This window comes from Artemia sp. Qi Xiang Cuo, chromosome 13 (assembly GCF_049724085.1).
Source record: "Artemia sp. Qi Xiang Cuo chromosome 13, ASM4972408v1, whole genome shotgun sequence".
Taxonomy (NCBI): Eukaryota; Metazoa; Arthropoda; class Branchiopoda; order Anostraca; family Artemiidae; genus Artemia; species Artemia sp. Qi Xiang Cuo.
Genome location: NC_142806.1, coordinates 43677634 through 43699373, shown reverse-complemented (window position 1 = coordinate 43699373; position 21740 = coordinate 43677634). Strand labels below are relative to the sequence as shown.

The following is a 21740-nucleotide window of genomic DNA, read 5'->3' as shown; positions in this document are numbered from 1 at the left end:
ATCTGGCGCGGTTTCTTGGTCTAGGTATAAACCATCGTGAGAGTGTCATGTGATGTCATTGTTCGTTTGTTTGTATTAGTGTTTTTGAATGGTTTTCTGTGCTTTAATCGTTTTGATCAAACGTTTAAATTGAATCCTTGAATTGTATTTGTATGTTGTTAATTGTATTTGTATGTTTTTTCTGGCCGTGGCCCTGTGGGGCTTTTTATGTCATATATGCTATAAATTATACTACTCTCCAATTGTACTACAGGAAAACTCAAGTATAGTTTCTTACTGCACTCATTCTAATGAATTACCTAATTGACGGTTCTGGTTGCTACAAAGATGAAATGATAACGCCGATGTTATTTTTAATTTAACGAAAATGTTAACTTACTAAAAACTTGGATCTAAATTGATCTTATTTCCTATGAAAACGATTGATCTTATAATCATTTAATATTTTCGGGTGGTACAGTAACAGACTTAGAGACAATATCCAATTTTAGATTTTTGGAAGGAGAAAAAAATCTAAAAAGCAAGGCTTTAGGGTTGGGTATTATCCCGAAATAAACCTACTCCTATGAAATTTTCGAAGTAATGGCTCAGTTTTCCATGGTTCTCTCCCGGTTTAGTACCCCGGGGTCTTTTTCAACTAGGCACTGTCTTAATCAGTCAGGTTATCGAACATAATAAACAATTTTGAAAATATTTCAAGAATTTAGACATGCCTGAGGATGACGTGACAATTTCCGTCAAGGAAAATCACTTACATACAACTTGTGCCAGTAACTGAAACTCTAAAAAAAATTCTGATAGCAATGAATATAACAAAACAATTGACTGTTTATACTGATTCCAAATATATAGCTGCTCAAAGAATTTTATATTTTTGGAATCAGCAGGAAAATCAAATTATTTTTTGCATATATCTTTTTCAAGTCAATATCTGTTTAAGGATTGCTATTGACAAGGCCTGTGTTTAATTTCGTATTCATTCACATGAATACTTTTACTAATTTTTCTTGCTGGAAGATGTTTTTAGCCTGGAGTCAACATAATGCTTTGCTTTTAACTCTAGGTTATGAGTTTCCAAAGACCATATTTTGCTGTTAAACATTATAATTTTTGGTTCCGATAATTTTGAGAAGTTGTACCGTCGCATAAAATACACTGAGCGAAACAAATAGGAGGGGTAGATCTAAAAAGGGAGGAAGGCAGTTTTAGGGGGAACAGAGGAGGTGCTTGCCCCCGGCGCAGAAATTTTAGGAGTGCAAAATATCAAATAAGTAATTTAACGGTTTTAATCATTTCTTCATTTTAAAAATTTTATTATTCTTAAAATAAAATAGTGTGCGCAGTTGGCAGTAAGTACAAGCAAATAATATCTGAGATTTTCTTCCTTTTTTTCATATCGTCATCGCAATTCCTTGAAAATAAAATTAAGTAGACCGAACTTGATTAATTACAGTGTTTTTTTTTGTGATATTTTGTATTCAAACATATTTGTATGTTACAGGATTTCGTAATAATTAATAATTTTGGAGAGGCTAAAGTAAGAATGGGTACTTGTTAATCATACGGAACACACTAAAGAAGTTTACTGAATGTAGCCTACCATCGATGAAAAGCGGTTCCATAGCAACAAAGACAAATAGCGGGTGACAAAATGCATTAGGCTGGTATAATTTGGGTTATATATTTGCAAATTAAGGGGTGGGGGGTAAAGTTAGGGTAGGTTAAGCTGGGTTAGGCTACTTTGCCCCCCCCCCCCTCTTTTGTGCAAATATATAGCCCAAATTAGAATATTATTTAAAGTAAAGTATTATATTCCCATCATATTATGGTAAATTTCATTGGGATTAACCTAACTTCACTTCTTGGGTGTGTTCCATATAATTAACAATTACCAAGAATGAAATGAAAAAGAATATGAAAATTTTATTGAAGAAAAATCAATTTGGTCTGAAAATTTGTAGGAGAAAAGTAACGGAGGGTTGCTAGTCAAGATTTTGCCCGGGGCACAAAAGAGGTCAGAACGGCCAATAAAAAAAAACCTTTCTTCTCTCGGATTCTCCGGTGTTATAGATTTCCTCTGTCATTTGCCGATTACAAGGGTCGTAACTATTCTGAGGATGTTGAGTTGTCTTTTCATGCTTTCTCCATTTTGCTCTTCGGTTTTGAAACCAAACCTGAAATTAGATAAGAAACTAAAGTAAGCTACAGTGATGAGTCCATTTGTTCAAAGTATTTTTTTTTTTTTTTTTGTAATATACAAAAGATGTATAAGGGTCAACTTGTATTGGCTTTGTATTTTGTTTTCTGTCTGGTTGTCTACATATCGATGTTCTTGTGATAGATTTCTTACACGCCTAGTATTAGAATATTACAACATTCAAAATTTCATAAAAAAGTTTAGGTTCAGGAAAAAGATGAATGTAGAAAACCACTAGGCTCCCATGGTTTCCCACTGACTTCACAAAAGCCTTGATTTATTGAATATTTTGCCATTCTGTTAGCTGTTCGATAGAAACATGATTAGGGATTTAGCTTAAATACTTTGTTGTCATTTGAGTTCAGGAAGAGATTGAGCTTAGATTCAGGATTGAGCTAGGAAGAGAGTTTTTTTTTCTGATTGTCATTTGAGTTCAGCTCATTCTAGGAAGAGAGGGTTCAACATTGAGAACCGTTATAGAATAGAGTATTTTTCATCCATTACATAAGAACATTTCAATATCATATCTGTACACTTAGGGAAGGAGAATGGGGCAGTCAGAAAAATCTTGAGGTGAAAAATATACTATAAATTAATTGATATTTTTTCAGATTTTTTGTTAAGTGTGATATGAAGAATAAAAGTATTTATATGGCTATTAGGCAATTAATTGCTCTATAGCAATTGAACACAAACTTTGAGTTTTTTACCCACTTAACTATTGAAGAATAAATACCATTTCTAAGGTTTAAGTTTTTACCGAAAAAATTCTTTCTATGCTACAAATTGTTTATATCTGAATAAGCTACGTCTTTTTAAACAACGATTCATTAATAATAAATCGGGTAAGATTTCAAATTTATTTTTTACTCTAACAGAAAAAAATACAAAACGTTGAAAACAATTTGATAAAGACTTACTTGAACCCGGGCTTCTGTTAATTCAATTCTTGTTGCTAGCTCTTCTCTAAAGAAGACGTCTGGGTAGTGAGTTCTTTGGAAAGCACTTTCCAGCTCTTCAAGCTGAAAATTTTTGAAAGTGGTTCTAGAAAAAAAAAACAAGCCTACACTGTTTTTGTAACCAATCTATGTCTTATTTCAAAATAAATAGTAAAATTTAGAGAAAAAAATTTTACAGAGAGGAATAAGAAATAAGGATCGCAAGAAACTAATAGCAAAATAGACAAAAACATTTTTTTGAAAAAAAACGGAAAAAGTGAAAGAACAGCTTCCTTCGTTGATACCAGCATAAACATGAACTTCAATGAAGGCTGGTCCTGTCATGATTTTCCTGCACCAACAAAAGGTTTTTAAAAGTCAATATAATACCCACAAAATAACCGAGGTTGGGTAAAACTGTGATTTAATTATTAATTACTATTTCTTTAATTATCCTTTAATTACCATGAGTCGATGGGGTACTACATGTCTATACTAATACGCCATATGAGGACAGAAGAGACTGCGATGAAAGGCAACAGGACCAGCGTTCCAATTGTTCACACTAAAAGTCTTTGCTTTCATCATATTTCCACGAGGTGTTTTATTTTCACCTGTTAACCAAACTATATAATGAACTATTTGTTTTTTGATAGACCATTCGTATAATTGTGAACCCTTGCTCTTGGAACTGCACCCGTCATATGGCTCCGATGGGAATTTTTAAATTTTTTTTTACTATTCTTGCTAAAATTGATTGCTGTCATGTAAAGCTTTGGAGCATCTGGTGGGCACAAAGGATGAAGAAAAAGTTTTTGGTTTCTATCCGATCGTTTTCCCACTTACACTAGGGTATTAGGTATCACATTCTGCGATAAGATAAAGATAAGATATTTATTTCAGAAAATGACTATCACAAGCCCCGAAGGGCCAAATTCGCATTTCGGAGTCATAAAAAAAAAAAATCGTAAAAATAGCACAACAAATAAAAAACTGGCTAAAAAATACAAAAAACAACAATATCAGAAAGGCAAAGCCATTCATTAGTCAAAAAAAAGCGTCAAATGTAAGAAAGTTAAAAAGGTAAAAACTAAAACAAAACCAAAAAAAAAAAATTGAGATAAAAATAGCGTTAAAAAGGTTAAAAGAGAACACATAAATATGGAGGAGGGAACAAAAGAACAAACGGACACGAACTTGGATATCTTCAGTACCATAAAATACAACAAATAACAAGCTGTTTATTTGATCAGTAATGAAGGGGACAAAGGTTCTTTTTATATCTGGAGGTTAAGCAACGGCTGGGGGACAAGATAGGGACGGGTTCAGAAACAGTACGTGGCAGGCGGTGTCTGAATGGGGAATGTCTTTTGGGGAAAATGTTTTCCGTGCGAGGGTTTATTATTGCATTTTTTACAAACCGAAGGCACAGCGTTCCTCTCCTGTGCTCAAGAGTTTCCAGCTTGGCCTTTTTTTTAAAGGAGCGAATGTGGTACCATAGCTTCTTTAAAAATATTCTTAGGGCTCTTTTTTGAATAGGTTAATTTTTTTCTGATTCATCACGGGACATGCCAGGATGCCAAACTGGACGAGCATATTCAAGATGCAGGTGGACGAAGGAAGTATAGATCCTTAAAGAATGGGATGGGGGGGGACGTTAAATTTATTCAAGAGCTTAAGGAGAGACATGGACGCATTGGCTGTATGGATAATGTCTTTCATGTGGATATCCCACTTTGAATTAGAGGAAATTGTAGCCCAAGTAATTTAAAGGAAGACACAGAAATATCTGGGGGATAGGTTTGAGGAAAAGGGGTAAGGTTTAAAGGAAACAAATTGGCATTATCATAGATTTAGAGGGGTTTACTCTCATGTCTAACTCCGCAGCGTCATCTGCCATATCACTGAGAATACTCATAGGGTTACTTACTAGGTTTTGGTAGCAGGTTTCAACAACCGTTAGGTCATCCACAAATTTTCATCTGTCGGGAAATTCCTTAGCGATACTATTTAGCATGACAGAAAAAAGGAGGGGACCTAGGGGAGTACCTTGGGGGACTCCCTTTTGTACAGGGAGAGAGCTGGAACAATTATTATGACTTTTTACTACCTTTGATCTAACTGATCAAAAGGTGGCAACCAATTTAGCCTGCAGATAATCAATATTGAAATCAGTTACAAGTTCATCTACTAAAATAGTATGGTTAACAAGGTGAAATGCTTTTTGGAGGTCAATGGAATTTAAATCTAGCCAGCAATTAGCTTTTTCGAAATTTTTTTCAATTTTGTCAATAAGAAAAATAAGGTAATGGGAAGTAGAGGTGGATTTGATGTTTCCGAATTGTCTCAGGTCAGTGAGAGGTAGGATTTTCTCCTTTAGCTAATCTGCGAGGAATCATTCATATAGCTTAGAGAAAATGGGAGTGAGTGAAATAGGATGAACACCTTCAAAATCAGGCTTTCCGTCTTTCTTTTTCAAGGGGGTTATGAAACCCTTTTCCAAGTTTGTGGATATGGGCCAGACTCAGTAATGTCATTGAAAATAACAGACAAGAGCTTTGAGAGAAAGCCACTGAAAGCCCTAATAAGAAGAAACGGGATATCTAAAGGGCAGACACTTGTTTTTCGTAGTTTCCCAATTCTTGTTTTGATCTCAGACGGAGATACGGAGGGAAAAACAGGGGGGAGAACATCACTATATAGTTGATAAGAGAATGCTGGAAGGCTCTGGACAATGGAAGCAAGGAACTTTACCATTTCTGAAAAGATTCAATTTTTTCCTAATAAGCGATTTTATGGGTTGGTTAATGAATAGTTTGTCACTGGAGCACTTTTTAAATATTTTTTCCGGGAAAAAAATCAGGAATTTATCATTTAGCTTTTTGTGAAAGGTAGTGATTTTTTCATCAATATCGTGCAAATTATAAATATCAGACCAATTCTCAGTACTCAGCAACGTTCCAAAAGAAAGAAGGCCGGCATTTTCAAGGGAGCGGAAAGAGCCATAAGTTACTGAGATTGTGTGTTAAAAACCAAAAGAGGGGTACATGAGAAGAGAAAAAGGATAACTCTCTCGCAAAGGAGGCAAAGCCGAGGGGGAGAATGTAAAAACTATTTAGATTAGTTAGAATGACATCTAGAGAGATATTTCCCCTGGTTGTTGGTATTTTAAATATTTGCTTAACTCTTAGAGAGGAGAAAATTTAATTCATCTTAAGTTCATTGGCATCACCAACCAGAAAGAGTCCGGCATTTGGGTAATTAGAGATAACGAAATCAGCGCTGGTCTGCAATTGCTGGAGAAATTTGCGTTTTACATCAATTTTTGGTTTGGCGAGTAATAAAAGACAGCTATTACAATGATATTATAGGGACGGGGGAGTACTTTGGGTCTAATACTTAGCCAAAGGATTTCATCGTACTCAGATAAGTTAGGAACAGGAAGAATTTTTGGGAAAAAGTTGTATTGAGTGAAAAACATGATACCACCTCCTTTTTTCCAAGTGGGTGGTCCAAAGGACGGAGCTTAATAAATTCTGAGTTATTTGACAAATAAAGAGACATTAGGCCATGGGACTGTACCTATGCAACAGATATGACATACTTTCTATTTAATCCTTATAACACCGTGATTTAAGTGATTTTCTTAAACTTAAGGCTCTTTGTGTTAGTGATTGAAAATTTTGTAAATTTGACACAACTGGGAAACGTGACTGTCGTTGAGTTTCAGTAATTTTTGGGATGGGTTTTAAATTTGGGCTGTATTATGGTGCAGATAATTTTTGGAGCGGACTATTTATTAACGGGTAATTTTTGCATGTATGAGCTCTCAAACCAGAGTCCCATTGGTAGGGTACCCATGGGTCGGATTTACTTTGGCAAATGACGGGTGGATGCCCGAGCCAGTCAACAACATTTTAGGTGCATGGAGCGGATAGGGTATGAAAGGGGGTTTGTGACTGGGAGGGATATGAGTAAAAGGGGATTGTGGGAGGGTTTGGATGCAGTAATGTCTGCCATTGTGAATTGAGTCCCTATCTACTTGCTTTCTACCATCTTATTTAATGAGACCAAGAAATAAATTAATGAATTCCAAGATACATCGCAGTTTACGAAGTCTATGTACCCAAAAAATGTATGTTTTATTGCGTTTATCATTTAGGAATTGTCAAATAGACCTCAAAATTCAAATTTTCTATCTCTTGTTATTATCATTTCATTTATTTATTTATTTTATGGACTGTCAGGAAATTAGAGAAACTACAGATCAAAACTTTGTTTTTCATAAAGAAAACACTTTTTGTAACACCCAAGCTAAATGCACTGTAGCCTATTCAACATTTCCATTGAGCCAAAATTGGGCAAAAAAGAGCCAAGAATAGACAAAATGTCAAAGGGATTCTGCAAAATGTAACTGAAATCACTGCAATTACCATATACCATGCTGCATAAACCATAGATTTGACTAAATTGGAGCCAAGAATGACACATTTTGAGCCGAGATTTTTCTAAGAATGGGTCACCCAGAAGTAACAAAAGTTTCTGGGGCCAAATATCACGTACCTGAGATCGCACAAATTGGAGCCAGGATTGCAAGATTTGTCAAAGGGAATTCGAAGATATTTTACTGAGAATCCAAGAAAAGAAGGCCTAGCTGAGGTGTCTAGTAAAAAATCAAATATAAAATCGTTCAAATATAAAAAAAGGTTATGTCAAGAGTAACAAAATGGAACCTAGACAGGAGAATAAGCCAATAATCTTTTTAAGACCCCCCCCCCCCAAAAAAAAATAAAATAAGCAAAGTGGCGGTAAATTTGTAGTTGTAAACATAATTTATCTATCATGAAAGTGAAAAAATTACTTGATGCCAAATTTTATGCTCTTTCATAAGTCAATAATCGCTTCCAGGGGAAATTAAATTTTGGTTCCCTAATGGGTTCCCAAAGATAAAACAGGCCCTAGTAACCAATAGCTTAAAAACATGTTTCTGAAAATAACTGTCTAGTGATAAAAAGTTGTCAATGATAATTGTTCTTTTCCCTAGTATTAATAGTAAAATGGTATTTTGGAAACAAATGCGCAAATATTTTAGAAAGAGACTGAAACCCCTCGGGAATGACGTCAAAGCAAAAGTGACGTCATTTTGAGAGGCTTCTGGCTCTATTTAAAATTTATGCGCATTTATTTTCATACTGATATTTTACTATCAGGTCTGATGAAAATACTAGTTACCATTCCTGAATTAGCTACATATGGCAATTTGTCTAACTAACCAGCTTATTGTAGAAATGTATTTTTAAAGTTTTAGTTGTTATGGGTTCTTTTGAGCCTTATAACGGATCAAAAGGTAATATCCCCCAGAATTGATTATTTAATTATGAAAGAGCATAAAAGGCACCAATTAGTTCATTTACTTTCATTTTAGCTAAATTATGTTGTCAACTTCAAATTTACCTGAGGTGTCTAAGCAACTCACTTTGTTATTTAGTTTTATACTAATTACAATGGGAGACTAATCATTGGAAACCTTGTTCAGCCATATAGGTACGTCCTGCTCACTGTATATAAGTAATAGACAGTAGGATATTTCCCTATCTCAACAATTATACAAAGCCAGACTAAGATGCATGTGCTCCGGAGAACGTATAAACATAAGCGACATTAGATTTTTTCACGGGTAAACAAGTCAGAATTCTCTTGAACGCGAAACTTGGCTTCACCTTTGTAACACTCAATTTTAAAGAATCCGATTTTAAATAAATTTATTCCAATACACATATAAAAATCGGTCATTAGTTGTGCAATGTTATTGTTAGATGTTTTTAGAAATTACAAGTAGGTTTTGAGGTCTTGAGTTGGTTTCAAAGGCATTTTGAGAAAGTTTCTGCGAAAATACGTGTTCAGGGATTCTCATTTGATCTGCCATCAGCGGTCCACTGGACGAGGACGTACGAGTATAAAGGCAGAGCTTTTATACGCTGTAGCAGCCAAACAATATTGAGCCGTGATCATTTTGTCTATTATTTATGCACAGTGGGCCTGCTGGTCGACAAAAAAAAAACAGGATTAACGCCATCTATGATCTAGGCTAAAATTCTAAGCGATATGCGTTTTTAATTGACCATATTCCCGTTCAGCGTCATCACGCGGGCTAGTTCCTATTAGTACCTTTTTGCTCTCCATTATTATTTGCTAAATAACTTCGAAGGGGCTTCGAAGAATTATCCCTGCAGAATACTTGCCATCCTTAAAACAAAAACCTCAAAAGCGTGTTAAAGGTGAGGTTTTGGCATAAACCAATGAATCTAACAAAATTCAGCGAAAGAATTTTGATATGAATGAATCATTATTAATTTTATGGATTTCTATTTTTTTTTTTTTTTACACAAATATCTTAAGTCAAAATAAGAGAAAAAAGATAAAAACCACTTTGTCAAGATTTTGACGGGAAACGAAATTTTTTTAAGCGTGAAGTAACTGTATATAGAAAAATCCAACCCCTAGATTCGTCCAAAGATCACAACCTCCAATCGCTATTATATCGATAAATTATGATCTAAAGTGCTGTTTTGTATGTTTTTGACCCATATACTAGCGAAAAAAGATTACTGAGAACCTCAGCTACTTTTCTTGTAATCTTGGCACCATGCATTCTCCGTGACTTTTCTTAGAATTCTCGGCGACAGTTCGGTCAATCACGGCCCCAATTTGTTCAATCTCAGGCACAATATATGGGGTCTCAGAATCATTTCAGTATTTCTGTATGACCTGTATTATTTCATTAAAATATTGATTCCAAAGATGTCATCTCTGCTCTAAATAGTGAAATAAAAAAAAACTGGATGACAAAATCAGTATTCTCATACCAATACCATAAGAGCAGGCTAGGCTCCTAATTATTTCACATTTTATGGTCAAGGAAATACCTCCAATGAACCAGTAGAGTTTGGGAAATTTCATAATTTTTTTATAAGAAAAAATACGGGCTTCCAGTTCGTTTCTGTGTTTTTTAAATTAAAGAAAAATCAGATTCTCAAACTAAACACAGATTTATTTTTTTGATCAGTTTCATAACAGGGCCTTCCAAATTTCTAGTAAACAAAAATTTACGAAGTAAAAATCTCGCTATGCCACTCCCTTTCTTAAATTTTCTTGGGTCAAACTGATATTTGCAGTAGTATAGATATAACAGTTTCAACGAGACAGGTACCCAGTATAGATATAACAGTTCCGAGCAGACAGGTAGCCAGTATTGACATAACAGTTCTGAGCAGACAGGTAGCTAGTATAGCTATAACAGTTTCAGGAGGGCAGGTAGCCAGTGTAGCTATAACAGTTTCAGGAGGGCACGTAGCCAGTATAGCTATAACAGTTTCAGGAGAGCAGGTAGCCAGTGTAGCTATAACAGTTTCAGGAGGGCAGGTAGCCAATGTAGCTATAACAGTTTCAGGAGGGTAGGTATCCAGTGTAGCTATAACAGTTTCAGGAGGGCAGGTAGCCAGTTTAGCTATAACATTTTCAGGAGGGCAGGTAGCCAATGTAGCTATAACAGTTTCAAGCGCACAGTCCCACCATATAGCTTTAATATATACAAGCGCACAGTCCCCTCATATTGTTACAACTAAAGGTAGCACCCAGTCCCCTCATATTGCTACAATTAAAGGTAGCGCACAGTCCCCTCATATTGCTACAATAGAAGGTAGCAGGCAGATAGGGCATTACTGTGTCAATCTAAGAGATGAGGCAGGTAGGAAATTACTGTGTACAATATAAGGTACGGGGTAGATAGGAAATTACTGTGTACAATTAAAGAGAGCAGACAAGGTAGGAATTTACTGGTACAATCTAAGGTAGCAGACAGATAAGAAATTACTGTGTCAATCTAAGAGAGCAGACAGGTAGGAAATTACTGTGTACAATTAAAGAGAGATGACAGGTATGAAATTACTGTATACAATTAAAGAGAGAAGACAGGTAGGAAAATACTGTGTATAATTAAAGGTACGAGACAGGTAGGATACGATTTTTTACATTCTAAGTATCTTCCCATTGATGTTTATGAAATTTGTGTTTGATGTAGGAATCGAACGTGAGACCCGTGATTTCCTAAGGTAAAAGAACGACAAGTTAATCGACTGAACCAACAAGCCATTAAACACATTATGATTTTAGAAATACACCCAATGTATTGTTTCTGGGTCACTGACCAACTGATGTTAAGCGTCACAATATCGTAACAGGATCATTCCATTGAACTGGAACAAGTTCAAGCACATTCGATTTATCAATTGGATTTTTGATAGGTGTTAAAAGTGACCTGTTTTGGGGGCATTTTTATGGCATCATCATGAGAATATGCATATCACGATGATTTGAGATGCATACTAGAAAAACAATTTCTTCTGATACTTGGGCCCCATTTTCTACCCCTATCCCTCCACCCTCCTTCCAACCCCTCTCCTTCCTCCCCCCCCCAGAACTTTTTTTTACATCTCTTAGAATGTCATGAAACACACTTAAAACACAAAAAATTTATATTTAAAATTTTCAAACTTCAAAATGGGAATGATATAGATATGTGTGTAGTAACTTTTACTATTAGAAAATAATGTTTGTAGTGACGAATTTTTTTTTTTAACTTTTTTTTTTAACTTTGTTTTTCTTTTTTTTTCTTTTTTTTTACATCTCTTAGAATTTAATGAAACACACTTAAAAAAAAAGAAATTCACATTTAATATTTTCCGACTTCAAAATGGGCAAACACACAAAAACACACACACAAAAACTTACACACACACACAAAAACTTACACACACACAAAAACTTACACACAAACAAAAACTAACACACACACACAAAAACTTACACACACAAACAAACTTAAACAAACATAAAAAAATAAACACACACAAAAAATTACACACACACACAAAAACTTACACACATACAAAAACTTACACACACACAAAAAAATACACAAAAAAATACTTAAACACACACAAAAAATATAAAAAAAAAACAAACGAACACTAATACAGAATATTAAAAACACACACTAACATACAAACACACAAAAACTTACACATAGACAAAAAATTACACACACAAACAAACTTACACACACACAAAAAAATACACACACACACTCAAAATAACACACGCAAACAAAAAATAACTCACACACACAAACATACACACAAACAAAAACTTAAACACACAAAAAAACTTACACACACACAAAAACTTACACACACACAAAAACTTACACACACACAAAAAACTTACACATACACAAAAACTTACACACACACAAAAAAACTTACATACACACAAAAACTTACACACATGCACACACAAAAACTTACACACACACAAACAAAAACACACACACACACAAAAAAACTTACAAACACACAAAAACTTACACACACACAAAAATTTACACACACACACACACACACAAACTTACACACACACAAAAACATACAGACACACAAAACTCACACCCACACACAAAAACTTACACACACACAAAAACTTACAGGCACACACAAACTTACACCCACACACAAAAACTTACACACTCACAAAAATTTAGACACACACAAAAACTTAACTTTTTTTTAAAATTTTTTTTTCTTTTTTTTTCTTTTTTTGTACATCTCTTAGAATGTCATGAAACACACTTAAAACACAAGAAATTCACATTTAATATTTTCCAACTTCAAAATGGGCACACACACAAAAACACACACACAAAAACTTACACACAAACACAAAAACTTACACACACACAAAAACTTACACACACACACCAACTTACACACACACACCAACTTACACACACACACAAAAACTTACACACACACACAAACTTACACACACACAAATACTTACACACACACAAAAACTTACACACACACACAAAAACTTACACACATACAAAAACTTACACACACACAAAAACTTACACAAAAAAAAAAACTTACACACACTAAAAAACTTACAAACACACAAAATCATACACACACACAAAAACTTACACGCACACACAATTTCAAGCACGAACAAAAACTGACACACACACAAATAAATACAAAAACAAACACAAATACAAATACACAAAAAAAAACAAACAAACCAACAAACTAACAAAAAAAAAAACACTTACAAAAACAAACACAATAACACAAAACCAAAAACATACACACACAAAAAAAATTACACACACACAAAAAAGAACACACACAAAAAAACTTACAAACACACAAAAACTTACACACACACAAAAACTTACACATACACAAAAACTTACACACACACAAAAACTTACACACACACAAAAACTTACACAAAAACAAAAAAAATTACACACACACAAAAATTAACACACACACAAAAACTTACACACACACAAAAACTTACACACACACAAAAACTTACACACACACACACACACAAACTTACATACACACAAAAACATACAGACACACAAAACTTACACCCACACACAAAAACTTACACACACACACAAACTTACACACACACAAAAACTAACACCCACACACAAAAACTTACACACACACAAAAACTTACACACACAAAAAAAATTACACAGACACAAAAACTTACAAACACACAAAAACTTACACACACACACAAAAACTTACACACACACAAAAACTTGCACACACACAAACGCTTACACACACACAAAAAAATACACAAAAAAAAAAAATAACATAAATAAAAAAAATAAAAAAAACAAATTAAATTAAACAAAAAAAAAATTAAAAAAAAACAAAAAAAATTACACAAACAAAAAAACTTACACACACACAAAAACTTAACCAAACAAAATTAATTACACACACACAAAAACTTTATAAAAATAAAAAAATTTAACACACAAACAAACTAAAACACAAACAAAAACTTGCTAACAAACACAAAATTACACACACACAAAAACTTACACACACACAAAACTTTACACACACACACACACACAAACTTACACACACACAAAAACATACAGACACACAAAAACTTACACCCACACACAAAAACTTACACACACACAAAAACTTACACACACACAAAAACTTAAACCCACACACAAAAACTTACACACACAAAAATTTACACACACACAAAAACTTACACAGACACAAAATCTTACACACGCACAAAATAACTTACACACACACAAAAAATTACACACACACAAAAACTTACACATACACAAAAACTTACAAACACACAAAAACTTACACACACACACAACGACTTACACACACACACAAAAACTTACAAACACACAAAAACTTGCACACACACAAAAACTTACACACACACAAAAACTTACACACCCACAAAAACTTACACACACACAAAAATTTACACGCAACAAAAACTTACACACACATAAAAACTTACGCACACACAAAAACTTACACACAAAAAAATATTTACACATAAACAAAATCTTACACACAAACAAAAACTTACACACACACAAAAACTTACACACACACAAAAACTTACACACACACAAAAACTTACACACACACAAAAAAACATACACACACACAATAACTTACACAAACACAAAAACTTACACACGCACAAAATCTTACGCACACACAAAAACTTACACACAAACAGAAACTTACACACACTCACAAACTTACACACACACAAAAACTTACACACACAAAAAAACTTACACACACACAAAAACTTATACACACACAAAAACTTAAAAACAAAAAAAAAATAACAAAAACAAAAAAACTTACACACACACAAAAACATATACACAAACACAAAAACTTACACACACTCAAATACTTACACACACAAAAAAAACTTACACACACACACAAAAACTTACAAACACAAAAAAACTTACACAAAAAAAAAATCTTACACACACACAAAAAAACTTACACACACAAAAAAATTTAAAACCAAAAAAAATAAAAAACAAAAAAAAAAAATTACATACAAAAAAAAACTAAAAAACAAACACAATATTATAAACACACAAAAACTTACAAACACACAAAAACTTACCCACACACAAAAACTTACACACACACACACACACACAAAACTTAAGCACACACAAAAACTTACACACACACAAAAACTTACACACAAAAACTTACACACACACACACACAAACTTACACACACACAAAAACTTACACACACAAAAAAAAAACTTACACACACACAAAAACTTACACACACACACACAAAAACTAGCGCAAGCACAGAAACTTACACACACACACACACAAAAGCTTACAAAAAAAAACAAAATTACAAAACCAAACAAAAAAAAACATAAACACAAAAAAAACTTACACACACAAAAACTAACACATACACAAACAAAAACTTACACACACACACAAAATTTACACACACATAAAAACTTACACAAACACAAAAAGTTACACACACACAAAAACTTTCACAAACACAAAAACTTACACACACACAAACACTTACACACACGCAAAAACTTACACACACACAAAAACTTACACACACACAAAAACTTACACACAAAAACTTACACACACACACACAAAAACTTAAACAAACACAAAAAAACTAACACAACACAAAAAAAACTTACACACACACAAAAAGTTACACACACACAAAAACTTACACACACAAAAAAACTTACACACACACACACACAAAATCGTACAAACAAACAAAAAACTTACACACAAAAAAAAACTAAAACAAATACAAAAAAACTTACACACGAACAAAAACTAACACACACAAAAAAAAAATAACATACAAACAAAAAAAAACTTACAAACATAAAAAAACTAACATACACACACAAAAAAACTTACATACACACAAAAACTTACACACACACAGAAACTTACACACACAAAAAAACTATCACACGCACAAAAAATTACACACACACAAAAACTTACACAAACACAAAAACTATCAAACACAAAAAACCATAAACAAAAAAAGAAACAAAAAAAAACACAAAAACTTAAACAAACACACACACTTACAAACAAACAAAAAAAAATGGAAATACAAAAAAAGTTACAAACACACAAAAAAATATACACACACACAAAAACTTACACACACACAAAAACTTACAGACAGCCACAAAAAAACTTAGAGAAACACAAAAAAACTTAAACACCAAAAAACAGAAAAACAAAAACAAAATGACACACACACAAAAACATACGCACACACAAAAACTAACCCACACTCAAAAAATTACACACACACAATAACTTACACACACACACAAACTATCACACACACACAAAAACTTACACACACACACAAAAACTTACACACACAAAAAAAATAACACACACACAAAAACTAACACACATATAGAAAATTAAACACACACAAAAACTTACCACAAAAACAAAAAATTACACACACCCACAAAATAAAACACACACAAAAACTTACACACACAAAAAAAATTAAACACACAAACAAAAAAAAAAACACACACACAAAAACATACACACACTCACAAAATTACACAAAAAAAAAAACTTACACACACAAAAAAAATAACACACACAAAAAATTACACACACAGAAAAACTAACACACACACAAAAACTTACACACACAAAAAAAATTACACACACACAAACACACACACACACACACAAACACAAACACACACAAAAACACACACACACAAAAACTTACACACACGCAAAAACTGACACTCACACACAAAAACTAACAAACACATAACAACTTACAAACAAACAAAAAAACTTACACAAACACATAAAATTACACACACACAAAAACTTACACACACACAAAAACTAAAACACAAAAAGAAACATACACACAAAAAAAAACAAAAACACACAAAAAAACTTAAAAAAACACACACAAAACTTACACACACACAAAAAAACACACACAAAAAAACAAACGCACACACAAAAAATTAAAAAAACACAAAAACTTATACACACACAAAAAATTAAACACACACAAAAATAAACAAACACACAAAAACTTACACACACAAACAAATAATTAAACACACACAAAAACTTACACACACAAAAAAACTTATACACACAAAAAAAAACTTACACACACACACAAAAACTTACACACACGCAAAAACTTACACACAAAAAAAATTACACACACACAAAAAATTAAACAAAAACAAAAAAATAAACACACACAAAAAAAAATTAAACAAAAAAAAAAACTAACACAAAAACACAAACTAACAAAAACACACATAATCAACAATTAAATAAAAATTAATCAACACCAAAAAATTAAACACACAAAAAAACTAACAAACATAAAAACTTACACAAACAAACACAAAACTTACACACACACAAAAACTAACAAAAAAACCTAAAATTAAAAACACAAAAAAACTTATAAAAACACAAAAAATAAAAAACTCAAAAAAACTTACATACACAAACAAAAACTTACACACACACAAAAAAAATAACACACACACACAAAAACTTACACACAAACACCCAAACTTACACACACATAAAAACTTAAACACACACAAAAACTTACACACACACAAAAACATACACACACACACACACAAACTCAAACACACACAAAAATACTTACACACACAAACAAAAACTTACACACACACACAAAAACTAACACACACACACAAAACTTACACACACACAAAAACTTACACTACACACAAATACTTACACAGAAAAAAAAAACTTAAACACACAAAAACTTACACACACACACACAAAAACTTACACACACACACAAAACTTACACACACACACAAAAGAAACTTACAAACACATACAAACTAACACACACACAAAAACTTACACAACACACAAAAAACTTAGACACACAAAAAAACTTACACACACACAAAAACTTACACACACACAAAAACTTATACACACACAAAAAAAATTACACACACACAAATAAACTTACACACACACACAAAAACTTACATACACACAAAAACTTACACACAGACAAAAACTGACACACAAAAAAAAACTTATACACACAAAAAAACTTACACACAGAAAAAAAATTACATACACACACACAAAACTTACACATACACAAAAACAGAGATACACACAAAAACTTACACGCACACACAAAAACTTACACACACACACACAATCTTAGACACACACAAAAACTTACAAACACACAAAAACTTAAACACACACACAAAAACGTACACACACACAAAAACTTACAGACACACAAAAACTTACACACACACACAAAAAACTTACACACACCCAAAACTTAAACACACACAAAAACTTACACACACACAAAAACTTACACACACACAAAAACTTACACACACACAAAAACTTACACACACAATAACTTACACACACGCAAAAACTAACACACACACACAAAAACTTACACACACACACAAAAACTAACACACACTAAAAAACTTACACACACACAAAAACTTACACACACACAGAAACTTACACACACTCAAAAACATAACACACACAAAAAAACTTACACACACACACAAAAACTTACACACACACAAAAACTTAAACACAAAAAAAAATTCACACAAAAACAAAAACTTGCACAATCACAAAAAATTACACACAAACAAAAACTAAAAAACACACACAAACACTCAAACACACAAAAAAACCTAAAAAAACAAAAACTTGCACACACACAAAAAATAAAACACACAAAAAAACTTACACACAAAAAAAAACTTAAACACACACAAAAACTTAAACACACACACAAAATTACACACACACAAAAACTTACACACACACACACAAAAACTTACACACACACAAAACTTACACACACAAAAAAACTTAAGCATACAAAAAAAATTACACACACACAAAAACTTAAACACACAAATCAATTTACACACACACACAAAAACTTACACGCAAACAAAAACTTAAAAAAACACAACAAAAAAAACATACAAAAACAAAAAAAAAAAAACACACAAAAATACTTGAAAAAACACACAAAAATACACACACAAAAACTTACACTAAAACACAAACTAACACACAAACAAAAACTTACAAACAAACACAAAAACTTACACACACACAAAAAACTTACACACACACAAAAACTTAAACACACACAAAAACTTACACACACAAAAAAAATTAAACACACACAAAAACTTGCACACACAAAAAAAACTTACACATACATCCATAAACTTACACACACACACACAAACTTACACACACACAAAAACTTGCAAAAACAAAAGAACTAACACACACACAAAAACATACACACACAAAAAAAATTACACACACACAAAAACTTGTACCCACGCCCCCAAACTTACAAATACGCACAAAAACTAAAAAACACGCCCACATACTTACACACACACACAAAAACTTACACACACACAAAAACTTACACACACACACAAAAACTTACACACACAAAAAAACTTACATAAACACACAAAATCAAACACAGACACACAGAAACTTACACACACAAAAAAATTTACACACACACACAAAAACTTAGACACACACAAAAACTTACACACACACACAAAAACTTACACACACAAATTTACACACACACACACACAAACTTACACACACACAAAAACTTACATACACACAAAAAACTTACACACACACATAAAAACTTACACACACACACACAAAAACTTACACAACACACAAAAACTAACACACACACACACAAAAACTTACACACACACAATAACTTACACACACACAAAAACTTACACAAACACAAAAACTAAGACACAGACAAAAACAAACAAACACAAAAACTTACACACAAACAAAAACTATAACACACACACAAAAACTTACACACACACACACAAAAACTTACACACACACAAAAACTTACACACACACAAAAACTTACACACACACAAAAACAAAAACACACACACAAAAACTGACACACACAAAAAAAATGACACACACAAAAAAACTTACACACACACAAAAACATACACACACACACACAAACTTACACACACAAAAAAACTTACACACACACAAAAACTTACACACACACACACACAAACTTACACAACACACAAAAACTTACACACACACACACAACAAACTTACACACACACAAAAACGTACACACACACAAAAACTTACACACACACAAAAACTTACACACACACAAAAAACTTACACACACACAAAAACTTACACACACACACAAAAACTTTCACACAAACAACAAATGACAAAAAATCAAAAACTTACACACACACAAAAACTTACACACACACAAAAACTGACACACACACAAAAACAGACACGCATACAAAAAAATACACACACACAAAAACTTACACACACAAAAAAACTTACACAAACAAAAACAATAACACACACACACACAAAAACTTACACACACACACAAAAACTTACACACACAAAAAAACTTACACACACACACACACAAAATCTTACACACACAAGAAAAATTACACATACACACAAAACTTACACACACACACAAAAACTTACACACATATAAACACTTACACACACACAAAAACTGAAACACGCACACACAAACAAACTCACACACGCAAATTTACACACACACACAAAAAAACTTACACACACACAAAAAATTACACACACACATACAAAAACTTAAACACACAAACAAAAACTTACACACACAAAAACTTAAACACACCCACAAAAACTTAAGCACAAGCAAAAACTTACACACACACAAAAACTTGCAAGAAATAAAAAACAAACAAAAACACGAAAAAATACACACACACACAAAATATCAAAAACACAAAAACTAAAACAAACACAAAAACATACACAAAAACACAAACTAAAAAAAACACACAAACTTAAACACACAAAAAAACTTACCCATAAACAAAAAAACTTACATACACACACAAAACTTACAAATACACACACAAAATTACACATACACAAAAACTTACCCAAACAAAAACCAACTTACACACACACAAAAACTTTCAAAAACACACAAAAACATACACAAACACAAAAACTAAATGAAACAAGCAAACTTACACACACACAAAAACTGACATACAGATAAAAACTAACCGATACACAAAAACTGACCCAAACACACAAAAACATACACACACATAAAAACTTACACACACAAAAAAACTTAAACCCACACAAAAACATACACACACACAAAAACTAACACACAAACAAAAAATTACACACACACAAAAACTAACACACAAACAAAAACTTACACTCAAAAATAACCTCACAAACGAACACACACAAAATCTTACACACACACAAAAACTTAACAGACAACAAAAAAATACACACACACACAAAAACTTACACACACAAAAAAAACTTGCAAAACCACAAAAACTTACAAGCACACAAAAACTTACACACACACACAATCTTACACACACACACAAAAACTTACACACACACACAAAAACTTACAAACAAACAAAAAATTACACACACACACAA

The 21740-nt window shown here is 32.6% G+C and overlaps 1 protein-coding gene across 1 annotated transcript in view; it reads right to left on the bottom strand.

Annotated features, from left to right (window-relative positions):
* The window catches only part of LOC148945321 (uncharacterized), a 120757-nt gene that overhangs the window by 47751 nt on the left and 51266 nt on the right, over window positions 1–21740 (bottom strand). The window contains exons 9-11 of the mRNA XM_089099002.1: window positions 7699–7798; window positions 3118–3241; window positions 2040–2174 (exon numbers count right to left, since the gene is read on the bottom strand). Coding sequence (XP_088955128.1) covers window positions 2040–2174; window positions 3118–3241; window positions 7699–7798 — 359 coding nt within the window. The remainder of the gene's footprint in view (window positions 1–2039; window positions 2175–3117; window positions 3242–7698; window positions 7799–21740) is intronic.